Below are 26,024 nucleotides of genomic sequence, written 5' to 3'. Positions count from 1 at the left end.
TGTCCGGAAATCACTTGGTTCTATTGGTGTAGTTTCTAAAATTCAGATTCTAGGAAGAGTTAATTCTAAGAATTATGCGAATCAAGTTTGGGAACAGAAATGGTACTCCACTTCTATACATCCAGAGAGTCAGTGATATATTTCTGATATCAAATAAATATCAAACACAGACTACTTTCCTTTCAGACTAAAAATTGTTTTGATGAAGCATCCAGTGAATCATTTGAAATAGAAGACACATCCAAAATGTTACTAAGCATCTTATAGATTAATAGAAGAAACAGCTAAATTAATGAAATAAATTTTTATTTTAAATTTTAAAATATTAAGAGGCATTACCATGGCTTTAATAAACAATATATTTTTGTATTAAGAGCTTTTATTTTTATCTTCTATTACACTTCCACACTTCTGAAATTGTGCATTATGACAGAAGAATTTACATAATTGCAATAAAAAATGTATCTTGTATGGTGGTTTTCATACAAAAGTGTAACCATGTAATTCATGATGCATCTAGGCTTAAATCTATCAGATGATGCCAGCTAGATAAATAAAATATCAGAGGATTGATGTCAAATTTGAAACCACACCATACATAAGTAGTCTGAGTTATCAAAATTTATGACATGAAAACAGCCTACCTGGTGGCAGATATTGGCAATGTCCTGAAGAATTGACTAAAACATTAGTGTGAAATGTAGCATCAAATCTTTCATCAGCACTAGAATAGGGAAGAAACAAAATTGATTATATGCTCTTTGACTGGCTGAAGAATATCTGAGACGAATCCGTTCTTCATAAAAGGATTATTTCTCTTGACAGCTTTTCTCCTGTCACCAGTTTTATGTGGCCTCAGAGTAACTGGTCTGATACTACTGGATTTGGTTAACAACTGTAAGTGAAGGTGAGCCACCTCATTCTTGCTGCCCACCTATCCCACTACATTCATTACAGTGCCTTGGCTCAATGGATTTCCATTTGAAAAGTAAGCACTTTAAAAAAACTTCTCAAGCAGCTGTACAGCGAAAACTATTCTCTCGCTATCTGCATTAGCAGCAGCTAACGAATACTGAGGAGATGGATACTCCAGTGTCTCATCTACCCCTTTGCATGGATGAACGTTATTACTACATGTCATACATAAGACTCTCTAATGCGGCTCCAGCCTTCATTATCTACTTCAGAACCCACAAACTGGGCTCAGCAAAAAAAAGAAACCCTATTAGAGGTGTCAGTGTAGTGGTGCTGGCCAGGACTGCCCTGGTGTGCCGTTCTTACAAGTCTCTAGGAAAGAATCATGATGTTACTTGGAGAATGCTTCAAATTACGAATTGGCAGCTACTGCCAAGGAATATCTCAACTACATCTGACACTATGACCCAGGAATTTACTAGGCATTAAAATTTTAAGAAGTTCTAGATGAGAAACAACCTATTTTCAAATATTTAGATGATGAAATAAAGACTCTTTCCTATGAAAAGTTTAGTAGGTTTGCTGACTTAAATCACTCTATGAAAGATGTTTAGATTACTTAGCATTGCAATGGATATATACTCATATAGTATTGTAAGTAAGTAAGTTCAGGACCCTAGGTATTCAAGAAATTGTCATAATTATTGAATTTGGTGCCTAGATTAAATTGCACAGAATGTACTGGGAAGGTACTAGCAGTGAATGATCTTTGCATCTCAAAATTATTTCAGGAACTGCTGTGTTGAGTTCACATCTGATGGCTGTTGGCCCTGATTATAGACATAGGCTCCTTTCTCGGGCTTTCATTTGTGCAGGGGATAAGCAAAATGAGACAGAGGCTACTGTACTTTGTTGTATTGTTTGTAGTTTCCAAACAGTCACCTTGTGGGGACGGGTTGGCACACAAGGCAAATCCAGTGCCAGCCGCTCTGGGGCAGGGCAAAGGAGGTCGCACCAGCCTCAAGGTCTGGCTTCTCGCTGCAGTCTGTGCTTTTCTTGATCTGAAAATGTGTGTTGTCTCTAGGATGATTTGAACATGACAAGTCTCTGATGTCTCTTTGCCTATTAGTGGTTTAGTATCTCATAATTTTCTAATCACCTAAAACATCATCAGAAAAATACAGTAAGAATTTGAGATGGGGAGAAAGTGAAATATTCATAATTCTAGCAGAAAATAAAGTATAATAAATGGTATTTTTTTCCAGCAGGAAAACCTGTATTGAAATATTCTTTTTAAAAAAGAGGACTTTAATATTTGATCTATTCTGATGCAAATTTTGTATCTCAGAAACTAAAATAAAGCAATCATTGTTTTAGTTATTGTTACTTTGCATTTTATTTTCCTCTTATGTATTTGAAGAAATTACGTTCTTAAAATATCTGGACTGGTCTGTGAAATATGCAGACAAGAAAAAACTAAATCCAAATAATTACTTGCCCATCTGGAGTTGCACTTTTTCCTGTGGTGAGCAGAAGGCTCATAGTGTTGAAAATCTTTGCAACTTTGGGGAAGAGTGGCTGGGAAGCTGCCCGGAGGAAAAGGACCTGGGGGTGCTGGTTGACAGCCGGCTGAACATGAGCCGGCAGTGTGCTCAGGTGGCCAAGAAGGCCAACGGCATCCTGGCCTGTATCAGAAATAGTGTGGCCAGCAGGAGTAGGGAGGTGATCGTGCCCCTGTACTTGGCACTGGTGAGGCCGCACCTCGAATACTGTGTGCAGTTTTGGGCCCCTCTCTACAAGAAGGACATGGAGGTGCTGGAGCGTGTCCAGAGGAGGGCAACGAAGCTGGTGAAGGGCCTGGAGCACAAGTCTTATGAGGAGTGGCTGAGGGAACTGGGGTTGTTTAGCCTGGAGAAGAGGAGGCTGAGGGGAGACCTCATCGCGCTCTACAACTACCTGAAAGGAGGTTGTAGTGAGGTGGTGTTGGTCTCTTCTGCCAAGTAACAGCAATAGGACGAGAGGAAATGGCCTCAAGTTGCGCCAAGGGAGGTTTAGACTGGACATTAGGAAAAATTTCTTCACTGAAAGAGTGGTCAGGCCTTAGAACAGGCTGCCCAGGGAAGTGGTGGAGACACCACCCCTGGAAGTATTTAAAAGATGTGTAGATGAGGCCCTTAGGGACATGGTGTAGTGGGCAGGGTGTGTTGGGTTGACGGTTGGACTCAATGATCTTAGAGGTCTTTTCCAACCTGTATGATTCTATGATTCTATGATTCTATGATTCTAACTATTTAATTTGAACTATGAAGACAAGCAGAAAAGTCTAAATATTGTGTACATAGCATAAATGTATTCTAGCACTTTGAGGGGAAAAGGCAATTCAGTTCTAAGACAGTTGAACTAATGTAGGCTGCTTTCCTTCAGCTTCACAGCTCATGGCTGGATTCTCTTGAGTTCGTGTTGCAGCTTCTCTTCTAGTTGGAGCACTAATTGTTCTCCCTCCTCATCTTGGCTGCCTGTTTTCACGACATTTGTAAAAAACTGGTACTGCTAAGATCTCTACTGATTGCACTGCTAAATTTGGCAGAAGTGGATTCAGAGGATATTGGGGAGAGGGGCAGCAAGAAAGATCATATGCAAACACGTATATTCGCACAGGTGTGCACACACACACGTGCGTAAGTCTTGCTTCCTTAAGAAAACCAGACTTAAAGTCCTGCAACGGGTTTCTCTATTAGAGATAGACAAGTAATTGCTTTGACTTGAAATTAATAAGGGGCTACATGATGAAACTCAATCAAGTAGTCAAATTTAGGATGTAAAAATATTCATGCCACGCAAATTACTTGTAAAGTGGAAATTAATGACTAGAAATAAAATTCTTAGCCTCCTAGGCTAGATTCTGTTCTATTCTCCTCGAGTGGAGGGCAGTTAAGCAGCAGAGCGTTGCTTCTAAGACATTGCTGCTGTTTCTGGTAATTAGCAAAAATAAAATTTTCAAAAGGACACAAGTGATCAAGGAACCTAGGTTTCATTGCCATGTGACTTTGCCTTTCATAAGACACATTCTTAAAAGAATATCAAGAGGTACTCAGATCAAATATGAAATTCTTTTTTCTGAAAAAGGAGCATATGTGGTTTTCTACACTGTGCTTCTAATTGTTTTTTGAAATGCAGTGTTTCAATGGGGAATGCACCAAGTAGCTAAGCCTTTGCTTGATGAGACTTTGCACTGAAATGTAATGATAGAAAACCATTTCTGCTACATTTCTTCTTCAGGGTATAACCATTTGAAAGCAGATATTGACTGCAGTACATTGAGATGACAAAGCTGTACCTAGCAGATGTAATCCCACTGGACCTATCTGGAGAATCTCAGGTTTATAAAACTGGGAGAATGAAACTGTTGGAATGAGACATAACTACCAGAATTTTTGTTATTCCAAGAAGTACTGAAAACTATGTGGCCATTTGGAAAACAATACCACCAGAAATGAGCACTTTTAATAAGTCTAGTAAAACTAACAAAGTGGAAGAGAGCCATACATGACACTAACACAGTCAATCCTGCAATTTGTACATAGGCCAAGATTTTTTTCCCTCAGAAAAACTACAGATGAACTGGCCCTGCTCTCTTCACAATAGACTGGTTGTAAAATTTAATACAGCTGCCACAAGTTCCTCTGTAGTAGGCTGCAGCAAAATGCGTAAGGACTCAAGGCATAGTGAAACATGCATTCATTAAAATGAAAAATGAATTTCTAGTTTATTAATTTCTTTGTAACTGCAGATGCATGTCCCTAGTGAAGTGTATAGAAATTGAAAGCATCCATCTCAAAATACCATGTCACTATAAGAGAACATCATAACATTCCCAATGCAATTTCATACAAGAATAAGAATTTGTTTTAAATAGCTTTGCTCTCTGACTAAACTCTGAATAAGATTTTGGATTAAATATGTGGTCGAAATAGAAACACTGTAGAATAATTACTTCATGACCATGCCACAGTTAACAATCCCAAGATTCAAAAACTTATGTTTACAGAAAACTAGTGTTTTCAGTTTTTCAGGTTATTAAGTTACCCTTCTCATTCTATAAATACCCTTCAGCTACAGTTAGCATGTATGTATTAATATTACTAATTTCTAAAAAAATTATCCTTTCATTTTGGATATACTTACTTAAATATTGAAGCATAAATCCTCAGACACACTGAAAGTCTCTCTCAGGTATGTGATATATGCGAGGAAGAATATTGTCATAATTAATTTTTTTGGAAACCTCTAAACTGCTGTTGTAGAGTACCAATTTTACGGCATACTCAGTGTGTTATTCAGCAGAAGAACAGAAATGAATGCGTGATTTGTCAGATTCTCCCAAGAATGCTGTCATTTACGGAGTCGAGGCAGCTAGCAACAAATGCTCAGGAGAACAAATTTGCATTGAAAAATTCATTAAGCAAGATTAATGTTGCAAAAATATCTGTCCAGGTTGCATGCTGCTCCATTTTGTGTACAGAGCATTTGAAAGGTTTTTTAGGCTGCTGTATGGACAACTGAAGCACTAATTGCCACACAACAAGAAGTAATCTTGACAGGCAGTTACCGTTAAGTATGGTGAACTCTAGTGGAGATCGCCTCAAATCATTTAGTATTAATTGTACCTTTGAGAGAAGCACTGCAGCATGCTGTAAGCAAAGCAGTAATGTAGGCCCTAGAGAGAAGTACTAAGTGGCTGACAAATGCTGTCACTGGGTGCTGTTATCACATTATTACAATTCAACAACACCTGTGACAGTGACATTGATCATAAAGGTGATCACCAAATGGGAAAAGGGAGCATAACTGCAGCTGACAGGTTGGGTACAGCTATTCTCTAGGACTTGCTGCAACAAAAAGCAGCTCCTGAAGTGCGGAGGGGGAATCAGGTTTATAAACACAGCAGGGTTGTCTATGCTAGTAGACATATGGCAGAAAAATAGAGGAAAAAAGCCATCAGGAAGACAAAAGGTTCATGTCATCTGCATAGGCAAAAAAAAAACAATGTACCCTGGCTACCACAAAAGAGCCAGCGCAACATGTACAAAGCAGATGTAAGGTCTTTCCAGTACCTGGGGAACCGGTCACAGGCCCACAACGACTGCAGAAAAAGGCAAGTTGTTAAAGAGCAGACAGCTCTCAGTGCTTTACCTTTTTAAACTAAATAAATTCCACAGTGGGAACTAGCATATAATGGTGCAGCCAAAGAATCTCTCAATGTCAGCCAAAGGTTCTGCAGTGGATTGATGACAATCTGTCTGTCCCTGAAATAAGCCCAACTCAGAACAGATAGTTTGAAGAGGAGAGCAGCAAATACTCTAGCTTTTTTTGTAGCAGGAAGAAAGAGTGACACCAAAACTGGACATGGGAAAATGCAAGCTTACTTACTGGCATTTACCTATCCTGCCTCTAGTGAAACCCAAACTAAAACTAGACAAGCAGTCAAAAGTCAGATTTGAATTCACTGGTAAACATTTAGACCAAACAAATAATTTAAGAGGAAATTATCACTACCTGGTGCCAGAAAAGTTTAGTTTTCTAATCATCTCACAAAACCTAACTAGAATTGGTGGTAGGGGGGATGTAGTCATTTACGAAGTATTTGCAAATATGACCTTCTGTGGTGTAAACAGGAGAGTGGTAATTTTCCAGTATTGCAAAAACCTAGAAAGTTTTGGAAAAATATTTCAAAACCTAAGCATTTTGATGAGATGATTATGTCATTTGCCTTGCCTTATCTTTGCAACTGGACAGGGTGCTAGATAATCTCATCTAGGCCCCCTTTCTCACAAAAGGTTGGACCAGTTGATCTTTCGAGGTCCCTTCCAACCTGGGCTATGCTGTGATTCTATAATTCTTTGATCTTCTCTCCTTTCCCACACGAAAAAAGTGTGTCTACCTGTTATAGAGAAGAATATCTGGCTTCCAAATCAGTCCATCAGGAAAACGGACATTCTTCACTCCGGGATATTCAGACACGTTCCACTGTAGATAATGATCTGTCCAGTACTAAGACATACACACAAAAAGTAAGTTAGGTAATCTCATCCACTGGTTTACTGTAGTTCTCTAGGGACTGGATAGCCTGAAACAATAGGTGTTCTCTTGTTAAAGAGATACTATTTAGCTTCAGGCAGTGAAATGTTTGGAAAGGGTGAATTAGGCCACCTAGAGCTCAATGGAAGGCATAAAAATCTCATTTTCAGTTCACACTGCAGTGCACGTGACAGCCTATAAAAGAAGATTTGGGGTGCTTGTATTTTATTGTTCATGCTGTCTCAGGTGCCACTTTGGGATAGAACAGATCTTCTTTTACAATTCATATATTAACTTCAATTATGTTTATCTTCATAGGCAACTTTGTTTTCTGTTGTTGGAAATGCTCAGGTTGTCATAACTTGATTATAGACATGAGGTAGAGCAGCCGACAGTCACTGCTGACAGGGAAAACAACTGAAATGGCAGAATGGTTAACACTAGCATAGAAGGTCTTAGCAGCTCCTGTGGCCTGCAGTTAGGCAACCTCGGGGGCAGCAGCCCTCTCCCACAAGCTTCCTTCCTGGCTGGCACTTACTGCACTGAAGGCATCCGCCCTGGGGGCTATCCATGCTCCTTTCAACATCCTTGACGGCCACTACAGGCAGGGAGTCTGTCGCAGTCAAACCAACAGGGGTTTGATCTGTGTTCAGCGTTGCTAAATCCCAGATACTGACACTGAAACGTGTGGTCGTGCACAGTTATAAACAAAAGCACTGCCCCAAACTGCAGGCAGCTGAGTAGTGTGGCAGCTCTAGCAAGCTGGTTACCTCCCGGTCTCCTGAGGAACACTAGCATGGGCTACTGTATTTTCCTGAAACTGAGATTGCATTTCACCCTTTACTAAGCAGATGACTTGTCGGAATACAAGGGTGGTTACTGTTGTGTGCAAAAGGTATAAAAAAGAAAGTTCATTTTGTTTCCCAAAATTTATTTTTTCTTATAATTTCTATGCTTCATTATATTGTGCCTCTCTCTATGCCCATATTATGTTATTTACATTAATTTCACATAGCTGTAGGCATCACATAACTTACAGTGAAAACTCCTCCAGATTTACAGTGCTGTTGCAATGTCAAATGTTAGTCTTTTAAATGTAAACTTCGAAATGGGTGAGTAAATGTACAATACTTATCCCTTCAACAATCTAGTGGCCCTTGTCAAAATCTTTGACAGACATTAAGGTCAGAAAAAATTTCCAATGGGTATTGTGGAGGTAATATTATTGATCATTCTCATGGGGTATTCACATCAAATTGTTCTATATAATTCCTTGCATCACTGTCACAGGCAAGTTGCAGTTCGATACACCAAACAAGTCCCTGGCTAGCCTCACACTGCAGGTACTGAAATTCATTCTTGTACCTCTAGGACAGTAAGTGACTGTTTTGCTGAATGCAACACATCTCATAGCATTCATCACACACCTTTTGTAAAGCTTTTACTATACAATTTCTTGGCCTGTGCTTCCATATTTCTCTCATTCATTTTTTACTATTAATTTGTAGCGCCTTGTCACCTGGACAAATCATCTGAGTTGTGCATTGCTTTTTCCTTTTGCTTTACAGATAATAGTTTTTGACGGAAATCTTAGATCAGAATATCTGATTGGCTCTGTTCATAGTTTTTTCTTTTCACTGCCTGCTCCATTCACGGTTCTCTAATTAAACTATGTGTATTGCTCACACTCATTATATATACACAGCTGATCAACTGCTTCTCATCTTTTTTTTTCGGAAATTTTGCATCCATTTTTACAGTAAATCGTATTATGTGAACTTCCTGATAGACAAACGTCATGGTATTTTTTACCACTTCATCTTTTTGGAATGTAGAAATACTGAGATCCTCATGATACCTCTATTTTTTATGAAGTCCAGCAATGTAAACAAATGGGATGTGTAGTTTTGAGGCATTTAAACCTGTGGGCTCTTGTTGGCTTTAGGCGACTCATTTTCAGGAGCTGACAGAACAGGTCACTTTCTGCGTGGCGGTTGCAGGGCTGGGGCTGGCAGGCTGCGGGCAGCTGCTGCAGAGCTCGCTGCCTGCCGGCTTGCTGTGTGCAGCAGGCTCTCCTGTTCATCTCCATCTGAATTGCATTACAACAATTTATATCAATATATCCAATAATTTCTCATTCTAACTTCCTTTAGGAGTTATCATGGCCGATACGATGTAGCATAGGGTGACACCGAATGATGTAAAGACAGTCAAAGGATGATAGAAAACTTAATATTAAAGTCCATATTAGAGATAATGTTAAGCAGATTGTACTGTTGCTCTGTTTAGCCATGTGTACAGCTTACCCATCCAGCTGGACACGAGCTGCCTCATTTTGTTTTAACTTTAGAGCTACAATCTCCACTGTAGCTGAAGTACATTTAATGCGGATTAAAATAGCAAACGGCTTAGGGTACTTGGGTTAGTATTAATCTGTGTGAGTACGCAAGGCTCCTGCTGTAACTTAGATCAAGTTTAAGATTTTGATACTGAACAGTATTGCCATGGAGATAGTGGTCAGGATCAAAAAGTCTGCACATATAAATACTAGATTTATATTCCACTTTCTCCCAGGTTAGTTTTTGTATTTAAGTATTTCAGTGATGATTAGATAGAATATATTTAAGAACATCCCTGATTATACACACATATATCAAGAAAGCAAGTGGAGAGGGAAATTCAGGGAAAAACTTACTTCAGACCATTTAGAATAATAAAATGACATATGTTCGCCTTAAGCGTGCTTTGAATCTGTCTAGTATACCATTAATAGACAGTTAATACGCAAACACATTTCTTTTTTTTTTTTAATGTGTACACAGGCCATGAAGAGTGGCTACATTTTTTGTAGCAAGTGGTCTGCTCATTGCAGTCTTAACATGTTCCACATACAGTATGTGCTAAGGTGAATAAATCAAAAGAAATACAGAATATATAAAAGAATCAGGAATTTCTGTAGGGGAAAAAAAAATCTTGAGGAGGATAAGGATGCTGTGGGATAAAAGAGAAGGAAAATAAGTGATAGCTTCTTGACTATGAATCTGTTTTCCTGGTAACAAATCATAGCAACTGTTGTTATTGTAGCTCAAAGCCAAAAACATATTATATTTGACAGTTTTAATCTTACTGTACAACAAGCCTGTAAAATAACATGAGCTGCATGCTTCTTCCATGTCAGCTTTTCTTTGTGAATAAATGGAATAGCCATGCTATCCTTTGTTAGGTCATCAAAATAGTCTTTCATTTCCTAAGACCTACCACAGTGCAAGAGAGGTGCTCTATAAAAAATGTAACAATAAAAGAAAAAAGAATACATTTAAATTGAATGGGCTGGTTAAAGAAACTGAAAGATGTAAAGTTTCTGTGGAAGCAGCATGCTTATCTTGACTAATAAAACTCTTTTATATACCTTTACTTAATCCAAACAGTTCAGTTTCTGTAACACAGATGGGAATTAAACTAATGGCAAATTCTCATCCTAGCTACTATAGTATTAAGAAAGCTCCCCATATCACTCCATCTTTGTAAAGCACAAACTTATGGTAGAAATTTTTTGTGGAAGCATTAGGAGCCCACAGTAGTCAGCATGGTAAGAAGCATCTTGTTAATTCTAAGTCTTAGTATTAAACTAATGCAAAAAAATAGCCAATCAAGTCAGAATAAATCTGTGTAGACTCCTTTGCTTAAGAGCAGCTCTCTCGCTAGTTAACCTTACAGAGAAAAGAAATTCAAAATACTCCCACAAAGTTCTTGAATATTCTATTATCTGTTCCATTTATTAAAAAGTGAGTGAAGCTTACTCCTGCCCAGCAATGCCTGCCATGAGTTAATGGGGGCAAAGTTCTCTGCTGTGGTATCTAGTGGTGGCAATAGTTACAGTTAAGTAATAAGAGAGGATGTGAAATTTTCTGTGACAACTATAGCAACTACACATTGCAACAAAAGGTAAAATAAAGCTACTGTTTGAAAAATGAACACCCTATGTGGGCAAAAAAACAGGGAAACCAGGAAAAAGTATACTGTTCCCAGCTGAACATTAGGAAACTGAACTGATGTTCCAATACCCATTTTAGTCACGTAACTGAGACAGAATTTGGAGAAGTAACATGAAAAACCTCTCACGTTCACAGTTAACTTCGGATGGTGACCTATTTTTAATAACAACATTTTGAACAACATGGGAACAGTGTGGCCATTTTAATTAAAATCCTCTTGCAGTTTATTAAGGAGATAGACAGCAAAGCAAGTAGGATGGCAGAGACATTCAGTTAGGACAGTGGCAGCGGCTCTCAGGAGATAATGAACCTCTTTGGAACAATTTTTTCCCTGTATCAGAAGAACCATCTGGCCATTTTCAGAGTGCTGATCAGAATAGCTATTAGAGATGAAATGCATTTCTTGCATGTATAGTTCTCTTTCACAACCAAATGATTTACCACAACATAATGAATTTGTTGAAATGGGTGATAAGGCACTTGCACCTACAGTTACTCTACCTGGGACTCTTAGGACACTGGTGTCTTACGACAATGAAGAGTTTAGCATGACTAAATCAACTACAATGAGTTAGTAACTCACTTAGATGTAGTGACTCAAATTCTTAAAAGTTTTCAGAACTACCTGAAACAACATCAAGACCTAAATCTCAGTCTTACAGTTTTCCATTCAGCTTAGCTTTGTCCACTATGTAGCAAGATATAGAACAAAAGCTTGAAAGTTTTCTAAAATTCAAACCCCTCACCAGATTAAACTCAAAGTCCAAAGGGGAAAAAAACATACTTTGTTTCAAAACTCACCATTTGTAGCCAGATGTTTGTTGTTAATACTTGATTCTTTTCATCCTGAGAGGAAGGAGAAGGAGAGGAAGAAGAAAAAAACAAACCACAGCTTAGTATCATACAGTTAAAACAATACCGGTAAATATATTTGGCTATTATGAAATAGCCAGTTGTGCTAAGGTACATTTTAAAGCACAGGGAATCATTGCCTCAAACTTAATGCAACAGAAGTTTTCACAGGTACTTTTAAATGTATTTCATATTACCACAGTCAATCAAACTGTTTCCTGAGGGTATCCTTCTACCAGACTCTTCCTTGGGGCTCCTTCTTTAATAAAGAATCTCAAAAGGCAAAGCAGATTACAGTAGGGGTGGCCTGTTTCACCTTTGTTAGGAGCAGCCCTCTCACTAATTAACCTTACCCACCAGACATATGCAGGTAGTAGAAAAAATATTGAACAAAGAAAGCGTGACTAAGCTGAGATGATGTGTGTTGAGGCCATATCGAGTAGGTTCTTAACAGGCAAGTAGCACCACTGATATCAGTGGAACCATTCAAAAAATGGTATACCAGCTTTACCAGAAAACTGTTGTCAGGGTAGGACATTATTATTCTGCCTGGAACAGTTCCAATTTGAAGGCCTTCCCCCTTGCCTCCTGTGACTATGTCACAATAGGCATCTTGATGCTGCATTTAATTGAAGAGTTTAATTCTTCACTCCTCAGACACACGAAAACGTTGGTGACCTTATTTCTGTGGAGGTGCTGTATCAGTATCCACCTGGGTTGTGTGAAGCTAATGGAATATACTATATATACAGTCAGTATTGCACATTCTCCAAACTGAACGCACAATTCCTGTCAAAGCTTCATTTACAGTCTAAGGAAGTGTCATAGCAAGTTTCAGTCATCTGTACGGCAGCAACTGTCAGAGTTGCTTGTACATCTAGACCTCTGAACTTAAATCTGTCATTCTTGAACTTAAATGTTGTTCCTAAATGCCCAAAAATGGCAAAAAAAAAGGTTTAATCACATTTCATATAAAAACAAAAAAAGCTTTCTTTTTTGATAATACTCTTCACTAAAGGTCAATACTCTTTACTCTTTTGCTGTTGTGGTGGACTTCAAACCGAACAAAAGTCCTGAGAGACCTTTAATTGAAGCCATTTTAGAGCAGCACAATAGTAAAAAGTTACACAGCATGTAAAATCAAATACAGTGCAAGGGACAATGGCATTCTTAAAGCAACTGAAACCTTTTGAGGAGCAGCATCAGTAAATGTATGTCAGTGTTACTAGGTCGTGTATAATCACAACTAAATGTACAACATACAGACAAATAAAAAGATTTTAGGTGAAGATCGGTGTTGTGCATGAATAAAGTCTGCCCTCAAATGCACATTCCTACCTTCCTTTAAAATGAAAATAAAATAAAAAATATAAAGCAGCATAGACCACAGCTAGTGATTCAGCACTTTTCCTCTTTATTTTCTGCTTCATCACCTCCGTGAACCTTACTTTTTCAAAAGTATCTCAAGTGAACAACTCATTTAAATGGCATCCTGGGGAAACAGGTCTCTTTAACCCTTTGGTTTCAGGAATACATTATTAAGCTGCATTGAATTAGCATGCTGAAGGCATTGCTGAAGATGTCAGCCAGTCAAAGCAGTAATTAATTTGCAATAGTAGCTGTTTTTCTCTAGCCATACAAACATTAATTTGGTGCCTCTCTCAACAACCTGCTTATAGTGTTAGAGCACAACAAAACTAGTTTGCATGGGATCTTTAATTCATGAATGAAGAAACAATCCTTACGGGATCATTCATATCACCATGAACTAAAGTCTATAGACAAGTGTGGCAAATTAGGGACATGTAAAACTGCATGTTTCTATTCATCATAGCCATTTTTAGGTCAGATGTAAATACCACCAATGATAACTTATCATTAAAAGTTCTGTAGCATTTTCTCAAAGCTCTGTGTGCTGTCCCAGATGAACATGACAAGTTCCTATAATGCAATGTCCCATCTATTGCACCTGAGCAAGGCTGAGAGCACCACTACTGCATGGTTTCTCTGCAGGGCAGACAGTAATTGTGTTGCTTTGCACAGGCGTAACTGGCTACTCAAAGGTGCAGAGCAATTCAGAAATCGTTATGTTGTGGGAAGCTTGTTTCAGGACTATTAGCTGAATGGCATGTATTCCTGCATGGTTAAATTCTGAGTTAAACTCACATTTTATTCCCAGTGTGATCTCTTTCTACACATGAATGGCACCAGCCTTAGATTAGTGATGTTTCAAAAATTCCCTTTTCAGTAGCAGGAGAAGATTGTACTAAAGCTGGAGTGCAGCTGATGCTTAAGCCAATGATATGCCGCGGGGATTTATTTTGAAACCCTGAGCCCACAGCATCGTCAGATGAACTATTTTAGGAGTACCAGAAAGGAGCTCTACTATCAACCAGCACACATCACAGAACCAGGCTAGAGAGCCATCACTGAGCAGTCAAACTGGCAGAGCTGAGGGGGACAGTAGATTTTTAATCCAGCTGTGCTGCTGGCAGAATGATTTAGCTGCCTGCCTCACTGCCAGGCATCTGGGCACATGGCAGAGCCATCGCAGGTTTGCCTGCAGGAGACTCTGCAGGCGTATTCTGAAAGCCAAGAATTGTTCTGAAGTGTGATCTTTCACTCAAACCTAGCTCAAAGAGGGTATCCTGAGTATTAACTCAAAAGTAACTTGTACAGTGAAGGTAAGCCCTAAACGAAGATGGCCCATGCTGTTTTCCTGGTGTTTCTTTCTGTTATTTTAAGCATTTAAAGCCTGAAAGAGTGTATTTGAACAAAATAACTCCCACTTGGATCACTATATTTAAGTTTCCATCAGTGTTTGAATCATAAATCCCATCATTGCTCCTCAGCTATAAAAACTTTGCTGCATGCTAAGACTTGGTTTATAGTGGTGGTTTTTTTATAGTGTTTGTTGGCGCAAATGGCTTCCAACATTTTAGTCATTATTGGATTGACTCACCCATCACTAGAGGAAAGATTCTGATTTTAGAGGGTTTGTCCCTCTCTATGCTCCCAAGTGAAGCTGGTGAAAGGTGGGGCAGGAGACATCCTGCACGGTTTCTCCCAGCTAGGAGAGTTTTTTTGACACTGTTATAAAAGTTTTACAGCAAACTGCATTAACACTGTTTTTCATCAGAGTTGTGCAGTACTTCCCATAAAATGATGGGTGGGCTTGAAATGCTTCATAGAACTTCACCGGATTTTGTCACTTTGCAATATTTTGTAAACACTTACAGAAAAAGTGTTGAACACAAAAGCAAGGCAGCTCCTGTTACAAACTCCTGCTACTATAAAGGAGCAAAGAAAACGTACTTCACAATTTATTCTGAGATGCTGGGAAAATTAGTCAGAGAATGAGACCAGAAACTATATCATGTTGTTTGGATTGGTGTGCTTGTTTCCCATACCAGCTACTTTAGGTTACCAGCTGTTCAGACAGCGCTGGCCAAGTAGCGCAGCTGATGAAGAGTTGGGTTTCATTCGCGCAGTGGGAGGTGGGTGGGAGGCTACTTCGGTCTACTTGATTCATAACTGTAGTCGCGATCTGTGAGGGCAGATGGCAAATTGCTACTGAACTGCTTGTCACATTATTTTATGGCAGGGTAGTTAATGAAGGGAAAGTACCTGACATCAGGAAGACTTGAATGGTCCTTCATTCATTTTTGAAGGGAGAGGTAACAATTTCTGAAAGTTTTTGAAGGGAATTGCACTGTCTCCATTCTTTCAGTTCCCGTCTCTGGTTTTGCCTGTCTTTTCAATTTAAACAGTCTATCAGACTGATCACCTTTGGAAACACAGTATCAGATTCTCACATTATTCTTCCCTTACCCTGTTTCAAGAGAATATATAAAAGAGATGGAAATTTGACAATGCTTTGTGAAGGGCATTAGCCTGGACATTACAAACTTTGTAAGGAACATTATCTGCTGACTTTCAAAGGGATGTCAGCACATCTAGTATCCTCACTAGAAAAGCTATGCAGCAAAAAGCAGGGGGAAAAAGAAGTAAAATTAGCCTGCATGCCTACAGACTGGCATGGAGACAGTGACGTGCAGCTCCTAGCAAGAAACATATACTTCCCAGAAGACTTGCATAAAGTGATGTCCTGACTAAAATCTATTAGATGTAATTCTTGAACTTCAAATCCAGATTCTTTATTTTTACACAGTTGAATCTCACCTAAATTACAGAAAAAGTAATGCCTCTTTGAACTGGGCTACAATTCCTATGAACCTTAATAAAAGAGTTTGTAGAAACATTTGAAGACATCCCGTGTTATAGCAGTAATGCCAGGTTCCTGATCGGTACCTCGTAGCAAGACTGAAGCTAATAATTGTAGTCTGAAGTTAAAAATGGGCTGGCAGCCAGTGAGAGACACATAAGGCACTCCCTATATAGATTTTCACTTTTGTTTGCTTGAATGTCATCCTACTGAAACCAGCAGGTTAATCAGTTCATTAGCTCTTATCTCATTGTCTCAGCACTTGCCCATTAAACATTCTCAACATCTTCTGATACACAATGTCAAACTACTAGCACCTAATGATGTTTTTTTCCCACATCATTTAAAACCCTGTTATGTTTAATTTTTGCTTCACACAGCTTGGGGTTTTCTTCCTCTTCCTTTTTAGCGTCATGCATTGAGCTCACTAAACTATATGAAGTGAAAAAGCCTGAATTCTTATAGGATTAGTACTGAGGGAACGGGCTGGAGGGCGAGTTAAGCACTCATAAAACGGCCAGTTGACAAAAGATTGATGCTATGGCCATACTTCAGGCAGCCATAGTGACAAGATGAATCTGAGCTCCTCAAAACTTACAGAGAGTAGTGAAGGGGCTGGACTTCTCCATTCCTGCCCATCGTGCTGGTGCACACCAGCACCCTGGATGGCCAACCTCCAGGAGAGGCCAGAGCAGCATGGGGTCCAGCTTCACCCACCTGGAGCCCACCTGAAAACACCACAGTGACCTCGCATTCTTTATAACACTAAGTCAACATGGGGGACTATTGCAATTATCCTCTCCTCATGCGCGAAGGTTAATGCTAAACTTTTGTATTAAAGGTGGCTCAAGGCTTCTTAGTGGTGCAGGCAAAATTGAATTTTGCTATCTCAGGGAGGAGGATAAAAATCAGTTACTTAAAAAAGCCAGCCTAATGCTTCTGAAAGGACAGTGAAATGAAAACAGCAGCTGCTTGCCAAGGACTACCTCTAGTCATCCATAGGTGAGGGCTGTAGCTGCAGCAGGTCTTGATCTTGAAGAATGTAGTCAGGCTGCCCGGTAATGGGTGCACATTCATTACCCCTGAAGCCTAAGGCATCACCTACATTGCACCTGCCAAAAGGCAAGATTAATTAAAAATGCAAATTTGGATGGAATTAAAGAATGTTTGGGGGTTTTGCATAGGAATAAAAGCTAGACGGAGAGTTGGCAATGTGAAACAGGTTTTTTAGGCAACATAAAGATGAAGAAAAAGGCAGTGTAAGGATTATGAGATGAAAGAGATTTGAACTCCTAATGCCTCTTCCCCACCTGACTTCCCTTTCACCACAAAAGGAATAGGTTAGTGCAATTACCCTTCCCTTCTCCAGTAGTCAGCAATATACCTTTTTATCATAACAAAATGTTTTTTACTTAGCTTACAGCACATATTTCCAAATATGCAGAAAATGCTGTATAAGCAGGCATTACCAATGCATAAATAATATCAATAATATTCCATGATCCAGCATGTGAGGCTCAACACCAGGAACAGGCCACAGAATATTTATGATTTCTTGAAAATAGATGCAAAAAGTGCAAAATGATTCAATAAAAAGTCAGAAGTGGAAAATACAAATTTTCACTGTTTCACTGCATTTTTCTTGAGACCACTTCAAACTTAAACACACATTTATATTTGGTGTTCTGACTTTTGCCATATTATTGAGATTCTTACATAAAAACAGAGCTCTGACATCTATGATTTAATCTTGTAGTGGTACAGTCTACTGCTGGGAAGCAACACTCCTTCAAAATTAAAGCAACTGTTGCAAACTGTTTAAACTGAGTTTAAGGTGATGTGGTTTACTAGACAGCCCAGCCAGCATGGTGTGCCAATTCTGCATGACTTGGCCTTGTGCTTGTGCTTGCCTTAGGCCAGCTCCCTTTGCGTCAGCTGCTCATTTGCCCTGATTCTGTTGGTGCTAAAAATCTCCCAAAAGTTGGTCTTCATTATTTTATACTCAGCCACTCCATGCTGCTAGTGACCTTAGTGAAAGTTCAAGGCATTTAGGACATCACCCCTTCTTCTCTTCCCCATTCCACTTCAAAGCCAAATTCAGCCCTGAGGCACCTTCACTGCTAGGATGATATCTGACTCTGTGACTTTCTCACCTTCCAACTCAGACCCTCTCTGGCTCTCTCAGACCTTTAGGGATAAGGTATTGCAGCTGTGCTCCGGATTTAGCTAAATATCTCCTGTAGCATTAAGGTGAGTTTTGCAGTTAAATCTCTGAAATCCAGTCTGAAAATGTCTTCCTTACTTTGTGTGCTTCTTGATCTTTGATTAATTTCTTCTAGCTTTTTCTAATCAAAGAATTAAAATCTTAAGGCAAACCAAAATGTGAGTAGTTAATTAAAGTGAAATTTGAAAAGAAAACTTCTTTTCTGTTGAGCTCTTAGGTTTATTGGATTTGTGATGGATGGCATATGAATTGCTCTTCCTACTCTCTACATGCTGAAGGTCTTTGTGAAATAGAGAACTGCTCTGTAGAATTGCTCCTGACTGGGGAAAGCGGAGTTTTGTTGCTGGAGAAAACACAGACTGGCACAGATTGCTGCCACTATCCGTTTTTATTTTTTAAGAAGGCTGTAAATTCAAAGAGGAGCAAGCCAATAAATGGCTATTCTGGGACTAACTCAAATAGTTAGAGTTATATGGGAAACAGTTTCCCTGTAGGGAGGCCCCCTCCTCACTCCCCCCCAGGCCCCCACTTTCATTTTTGATACAGTGAGTAAATTTTATTGAAGTCCCCTAAATCTTGAGCCAGGAACAATGCAGGGCAAATCTTTGGCATACTGCGAACACAACCTGCTGTCCTAAGCACTTTCCATGATCTTGAAGGACAGAGTGGCAGTACCAATCCCCCATGCAGTGACAGTTCCTCTGTTTCCTATTATTTGACTTAAAAAACTCAGCCTTTTCACATCATGAGAACAGTGCAGCAGAACAACAAGAACTTACACTAGAATGTACGACTGAAAAAGAGAATGCAGCTAAAGAGTATCTGTGAAAGAGTTGAACCATCCATACAAAGTGTTCGGGTTAATGACTGTTGTCTGTATTGGCTCAATTTTATAAACAAATTTATAAATATCTGTAGGAGAGATTTGTTAATCCAGTGAAGTTTCCTGCGTGGGACGGGTGGGATTAAGGTCTGACTCTGCATTCTCATTCTATTTATTTATTGTTCTTGTTTTGTTTTAGAACCATGAGCTACATCCAGTGATTCCTCTGTCTGGCCATATTTACTAGAACTATTTTTTGTACAAATTAAGGAGTGGGCCACACTTACTAGAAATAATGCTGGATAAACTAAACATTCCAGCTCAAGCTACCTCTCTTTAGCAGACAGTGCTCTATGACAGCCAAGACCTCATCTTGCTATTACTTCAATTCTGTGCAGCTTCTCACCTTCAAAATACAACCCATCTTCATAAATGTTTACTTAATCAGAATGTAATGTTTAAAGCTCAAGATATGGAAGATTTATTTCAAAGCAGTATCTACTTAGGTCATCTTCCTTTGAAATGCACACATCCAGGCTGGCCTATGTATATATGTGTAATGCTGTTTTCTTTATTACCTAGGCTGTGGCGTAAAACAGTGCCAGCAGTACTTAAAGCTAGCCAGCTATGCTCTACTGGTCTAACTTTTGGGTATTGCTCTTATGGCATATGATACTTAGTATTTGTAGAGCATTTGCCTGTCTTGACAGTTCGTAAGTGTGTCCCTTCCATCAGGGACATGTGAAATTGTTCAGAATTGTTTTGGGGATTTTTATTGAATAATTATAAATGTGATTAAATGAGTAGAAAATCAACAAATGCTTCTTAAAAAATGGCTTTGTAAATCTTCCTTCTAACCTACAAGCACCTTATTTTCAGCAAATTAAACACAAGGAAAATGGTGCCTAGCTACAAATAACAATGCACCAGTGCCAAATAGATACTTTACAGTACTGCTACGAAACTATTACACAGCATTACAGATTTCAGCGCTGCTATAAATATCCTTAGCAGTGCAGTCTTTGCACACAGTTATACAGCTCAACATGTAGCAGCTTAGACTGCCAGATCTGCTGACATTAGTTCCAGATGTCTGCATGTAGTAACAAGGACAAGCAGAAGAGACAGGCTGAGGAACAGAGCAGAAATAATGCAGAGTGTTACCACAAATGGAAACAAGCATCTGCTGTTGGGTGCAGAGGGGTCCTGGGATAGGGTATGCAGAGGCACAAGCTTTAAGCATGGTGAAGCCCATTATGGTGAGCTCCTGGTTTCATGTAGTGGAAACTGCAGTAGGATGGCCTGCAAGTCCCTGGGCAACACTGGTGAGAAACAGCATCCAGCAGCTGGGAGGAAGGGAATGGGAGAGGAGGAAAGGAAATCTCCTGGTGTGAGTGGTGGAAAGATGCCCTGAGCACTAGACTAACTACAGTTCCGGTCTGTGTTTAACACTTGAGCCAGCACATATTTAATACAAGGTTTGCTATGAGCTTAACCACAGTTACAATTCAGACTTGGTGACTGTAGAGCTTGACCTATGTGTAAGTCTAAAAAAAATGGGGATTTTCAGGTATGTGTTCTGCATGGGTATTGCAGCCTGGAGTTCACCTGTCCCATGCACTATTCAGGTGCACAAGAAGGAGAGAGACAAAAGAGCGAGGAAGTAAACCTGAATACAACAGACAAGTATGCTTCTGCTTACAGCTAAAGTTCTGTGAAAGTTTTAAAGGTTTCTAGAGTTAAAATGCTAAAATGTTACTAAAGCATTCTGTGCTGCTGGGATAGGAGTAGATGCTCATTTTTGGCCGTTTGAATATCTTAATTTTTTCTTTAAAATAAAAATTAGAAAAATGTCATTTGAATTTTACCTGGGTTGAGGTTGAGGTTGGAGTGAGATGAGGAGTCTGATTGCTTTGCTTAACTTAATTCAGGTGAAATTCTGAGGGGCAATTGTTTGGTTTTGGGGTTTTTTTTAAATTGTGCCGTGTGTGCTCTATTTTGCAAGTCTGAAAAACTCCAGTAGTTTCTCCACACCAACTAATCTTACATGCTTTTGCAAGAAGCATTTGCTCTCTCCTCAACTACTTTATCTTGCTTTAAAAGAAAGGCGGAGTTTGCTCAAAACGTACTCAGGTCTTCCCAGATGGATGCAAGTCTTACACAGCAGAAAAGCTGCTGGAGAAAGAGCATATAAGAGCCATCTTAACTCTGGGCAGAGCATCTGTGTGAGGAGCCTCCTTAAAATGTGGGAATGTGTTTCTGTTCCGTCTATACTCTGACAAGGTCTGACAGTTGTGCTTACTAGCACTACAGAGCAACAGGGCTTTGTCCTGGCAGTGGGCTTGAGATGTATTTTCACTGAGTTTCACAGAAAAGAAGCGGAGATTATATATATGTGTGAAAGCCTCATGATGTACCATTTCTGTTACCATGGGAACATAATTGTAATAGCAGTCTTTTTTCTCTTTTTTTCAGTACATCATTGTTAACAAGAGATTGTATTTAGATTTGAACACATTCATCTTTGCAAAGACAAGCAGGGATCGGGCGTATGAAATGAGCAGAGTACAGCATAGCTAATGACATCCTTCAGCACATCTCGTGTGAAAAAAATATTCTTCTGAAGAGCAAGAGGGGGAGGTTGCATTTTTTCAAGTCTTATGAATTCCCATGATTCACTGTAGGTTTCACTCGGTTGAATTATTAAATAAAGCATAGAACTTAAAATGCAGTTAAATTTATTGCAAGCATGCAAAGTAATAACTGTGTTCTGTTGCTTTATTTACAAATAATTCTTGATTCCATTGTATTCCACAGCAGACTCCCACTGAGAGGACTGAACCCTGAATTAGTGTTAAATACTGGGTCTAGGTGCTGATTATCATTGCCAGTCTGACACAGATAGGCATCCCAGCTCCGAACGCATGCTGGGATCTCGGGACTACCAACCATTCCACAGGCTAAGACGGAATAATAGAGCCCTCGTAGCCCCACTCCTTAGACAGTGTTAAAACAAGAGGGAATCAAAGCTTTTGAACTTGATTTATTTGCCTAGAGGTTAGCTGCAAAACAAACATAGAAGTTGAAAGGTCAGGTTGTTACACCCGGATGTACCAGTAATGCCAGGATAGTGTTGTATCAGAGGATTTGACTCTAACTTTATTCTTGCTAATCAACTTTAAGTCATATTTGACTTTTTATTAAGCCTTTCTCCTCAAAATGTTCATAAGTCATATGGAAATGCTGTTATAGCATGTATATTTAGCAAATGAAAGTGGAAGGAAAGCGGGTGATTTCTTCAAGGAGAGAAGAGAAAGTTATGGAAGAACAAGGAGCTGAACACAAAGCTGCCTCTTCCTCTCCCTTCGTGTGATCAGAGCACACAGCTCCAGCACCAGCCTGCTGTTGGCATTCTTCTATCCTATTTTTGTGAATAACAGCAACAGAAATTTCCACACCTGACCAGAGCATGTTGTCCATGTTTTAGCATCAGCTCACATGCTGAAACTGCAGAACATTTGAGGAACGCCAGAGCCACAGAGATAGAGGCATCTGACTAGGACACAACCATGAGGAATAGCTCTGTCCACTACAGATGGACATAGTTAAAGCCAGCTTCAGAGGACCAATTAGCAAAGTGCCATTACTCATCCCAGACAGTCTCTCTAACTATATTATCTTATCTCCATCTTTCCAAGCGTAGGCAAATTAAGCAAGAAGGAGTAGCTCCAAAATTCCTGTGATATGTAACATAATCCATTATCCTCAATGTCTTGGAGTCTCTGTTCAATCTAGGATACAGCACAGACATCACCATGGCAATTAAAAAATTCCCTGGAGAAGGGTATAGTGCAAAATACATTGCTTATCCTGCTGAACATCTCTGCAGCTCTTGACACAGAAGTATTACAACGACACTTTAGTAACTCGGGAAGAGAGGATGAATCAGCATTACAGAAATTCTAGTTACTCCTTACCCTACATCCTCTGAGGGACAGGTCTGAGAGTCCTCTTTTACAGGGTCTTCATTTTCAACTTTCCCTATAAATCCGTACGGTCTCTACTTCTCTTTAATGCCTGTAAAGAATCACTGACAAAGGTACTGAGAAACCGTGAGCTTGGCTGAGAGGAATATATTGATGAAAATCAACTGTGTGTCTCTTTCTTCACAAATGCAACAAGCGTCATGACTGAAATGTCAGAACACCTACACAGTCCTTCAGGCTGTGTTTTCTGCAACACAAAAGAGCAAACTGTCTCCTATGAAAATAACATTTCTGCCTGGTGGGGTCAGAGATGGAGTGATCACTCCAAAATCCGTAAAAATGCATATTTGAATTCCTTGAGCTCAGTGAGGGGTTCAGTCAAACTTACCAATGCTCATTATTTTTTCTGTCTTCATTCTTGCATTTGGTAGCATTGGTGTAGCAGATAAAAGGCCTGCTTCTTTCCTCTCAAATACTTAACCGACACAACTGTGTAGTTAGTGAGGGTAATTATGAGGATGTGTTAATACTCATGGCTGAACACAGAAAATAAGCCCATAAAAGTTCAAAGTAGAAGTGCTGTATAATTAAACATGTGCGTGGGTCCACCAACTCTGCACATGGTTATTGATTGTCTTCCCTTCAGGCTACTCCACTATGAGGATCATATAAGCAATATGGAGATGTGATTATAGGCCATGCAAATATCGCTTCACATCACTACCAGAGGATTTTGGAGAGGTGAACTGGATAAATATCATATTCTTATGTTGCTGTCAATGAGCAGCAACATGGCTTCATGCCATGCTCTTAGCACTTCCCACTTAGCTGTTGTTGAAGCCAGTGTTAACAGCCTTTCCTTTTTACAGATCAAATTCTAGTTTCAGATAAGGAGCATGGACATGCAAGCGTAAGTGAAGCTTAAATCCAAATATAAGTTTACTTCAGGCTTCTTCTGGTTATTCTTGGAAAGTAATTCTTTTAATTTTGAATAAATTACAAATTCAAAATAAATTAGTTAACACATTAAAAAAAATTATTTAAGTAATTAAAATTCTAAGTGAATTTTAAAAGATTTCTTTTTCTATACAAGCACTTGTACCTATATGCTCCCTGCTGCCAACCCATCGGGAGATCTGCTTCCTTTTTTTTTCTCCTTTTTTGTAACTCAGAGATATATTTAGATTGGGAACAGTTGGGATTGTTTAGTAGTCTATTCAAGCGAACATGGTGAGGAGTTCAGGAGAAACTGAAGAATTCACATCTGTATCATCTAAATTTGTAGTAATTAACATTTGAATGTTTCTATGTTAATACGCTGTTCATAGATAGAAAAATGTTTGCTTGCAACCCATTGACAATACTTTGTTCAACGGCTGTCAGCACTACTTGATTTGTAAATTACTGAAAACTTTTTATAGCATGTGCTTTTTTGAGAGAAAAGCAGGCACTGTATCTGCACAGGTCTGAGAATACAGCCCTAAAATGAAACAGAGAACAGAAACAGAATACCACCTACTCGATTGTTCAGGAGCCACAGCTCAACAGGACTACCATTTAAAAATGTTAAACCACAACTGGTAATCTAGTCTAGTCCCCAAGCTCCTCTGGTAATACAGGTGCTCCCCAGGATGATGTTAGAGGTGAGGTGCATTGCTTTAGCAGCACTTCCTGCCTTCCCTTGCCATCATCCCCGAAATTGCTGCTGCACTTTTCCTGCCAACTTGTGGACCCACACGGATCACGCTACGGGAGCGGGGCAGAGGCCATGATGGTTAGGTCTGGGTTGCTTTTCCCCAGATAATTCATCCAGCCAACAGCATCTTCTCACAGCACTCCCAGAAGCCTTCCCAGAAAAGTAATGAGTCCAGCAGGGGCAACCACCTGCATTTGAATCCCTTCCTCAGTGCGCGTTGACACTGCAGTCAGAGGGAAATCAAATCCAGGAAGAACCAACTCAACTCCCATCTTTACGTGCACAGTAAAACAGGCTTTCCCAAGAAGCACCCGATTTATAGAGCATGTAATTAGTCTGTGTGTGCACAAAAACCGTAGCAGACAAGCAGAGAGACTAGGCTGCACACACGGAGTGCATCGGCTCTTGCCACGGTGGGACTGAACCTGCAGGTCTCCCAGGAGCTTGGGAGCAGGGAAGTAATTTAACAGGCAAAGAAGGTTTAACAATGCTGATCTAATACTTTACTTGTACTTTATGGAGCCAGATCCTCAACCGATGCAGATCAGTGTAGCTGCGCTGTCCGAGGACAAGAACATTGCTGAAGAAAAATATGGGGCTTTCAAACATTTCCACAAATACAAATTTCCACAGACTGTAACAAGCTGATCCATATTGGTCAAAACAAAGGAGATGAACTTGGGTATCAAGTAGTGACGTGATGTGTTGTCTAGTACATGAATATGACAGAAATATTGTCATTTTAACTGTATATAGTCTTGAAAAAAAAGAGGAACAATTCTGAATATTACAGGGAGTATATTCATTTCAGTCCCCAAACTTCTGTGAATTAAAAGCTTTGTGTAAGAAAAAGTATTAGTTAGCCAGACCTGACTCCCAGAAATTATGTCTTGTGCTGTAATTTTGTTTTATTAGCTGATTACTGAGGACTAGTAATAATTACTAGGTGATGTGACTTTGCAAATTCTGCTGTTCTAGTAAGAGGTCCTGTGTAAAATGTGAAAGCTTTATGTTCTGGTCCCTGTACTCTATGGCAATCTGTCACAACACAATCTATTTTCTAGGACCTTAATCATACTTTTCACAGTAAGGATGCAAACCTCTTCATCACAAGTGGCACACCTGTAGATGTCTACTCACTTTTTAAGTTAATGTGGCATCCATACCAAAGTAGTTAGAAAACAAAGAAATGAAGTACTGAGCTTTTATGATTCGTGCTGATTATTTATA

General features: G+C 39.4%; 1 protein-coding gene across 1 annotated transcript in view; it reads right to left on the bottom strand.

The window, feature by feature from the left end:
* The window catches only part of CHRFAM7A (CHRNA7 (exons 5-10) and FAM7A (exons A-E) fusion), a 44,647-nt gene that overhangs the window by 9,010 nt on the left and 9,613 nt on the right, over positions 1 to 26,024 (bottom strand). The window contains exons 3-5 of the mRNA XM_075159523.1: positions 11,790 to 11,834; positions 6,857 to 6,966; positions 645 to 724 (exon numbers count right to left, since the gene is read on the bottom strand). Coding sequence (XP_075015624.1) covers positions 645 to 724; positions 6,857 to 6,966; positions 11,790 to 11,834 — 235 coding nt within the window. The remainder of the gene's footprint in view (positions 1 to 644; positions 725 to 6,856; positions 6,967 to 11,789; positions 11,835 to 26,024) is intronic.

Source organism: Calonectris borealis, chromosome 11 (assembly GCF_964195595.1).
Source record: "Calonectris borealis chromosome 11, bCalBor7.hap1.2, whole genome shotgun sequence".
Lineage (NCBI taxonomy): Eukaryota > Metazoa > Chordata > Aves > Procellariiformes > Procellariidae > Calonectris > Calonectris borealis.
This window is presented reverse-complemented; position numbering and strand designations above follow the sequence as displayed.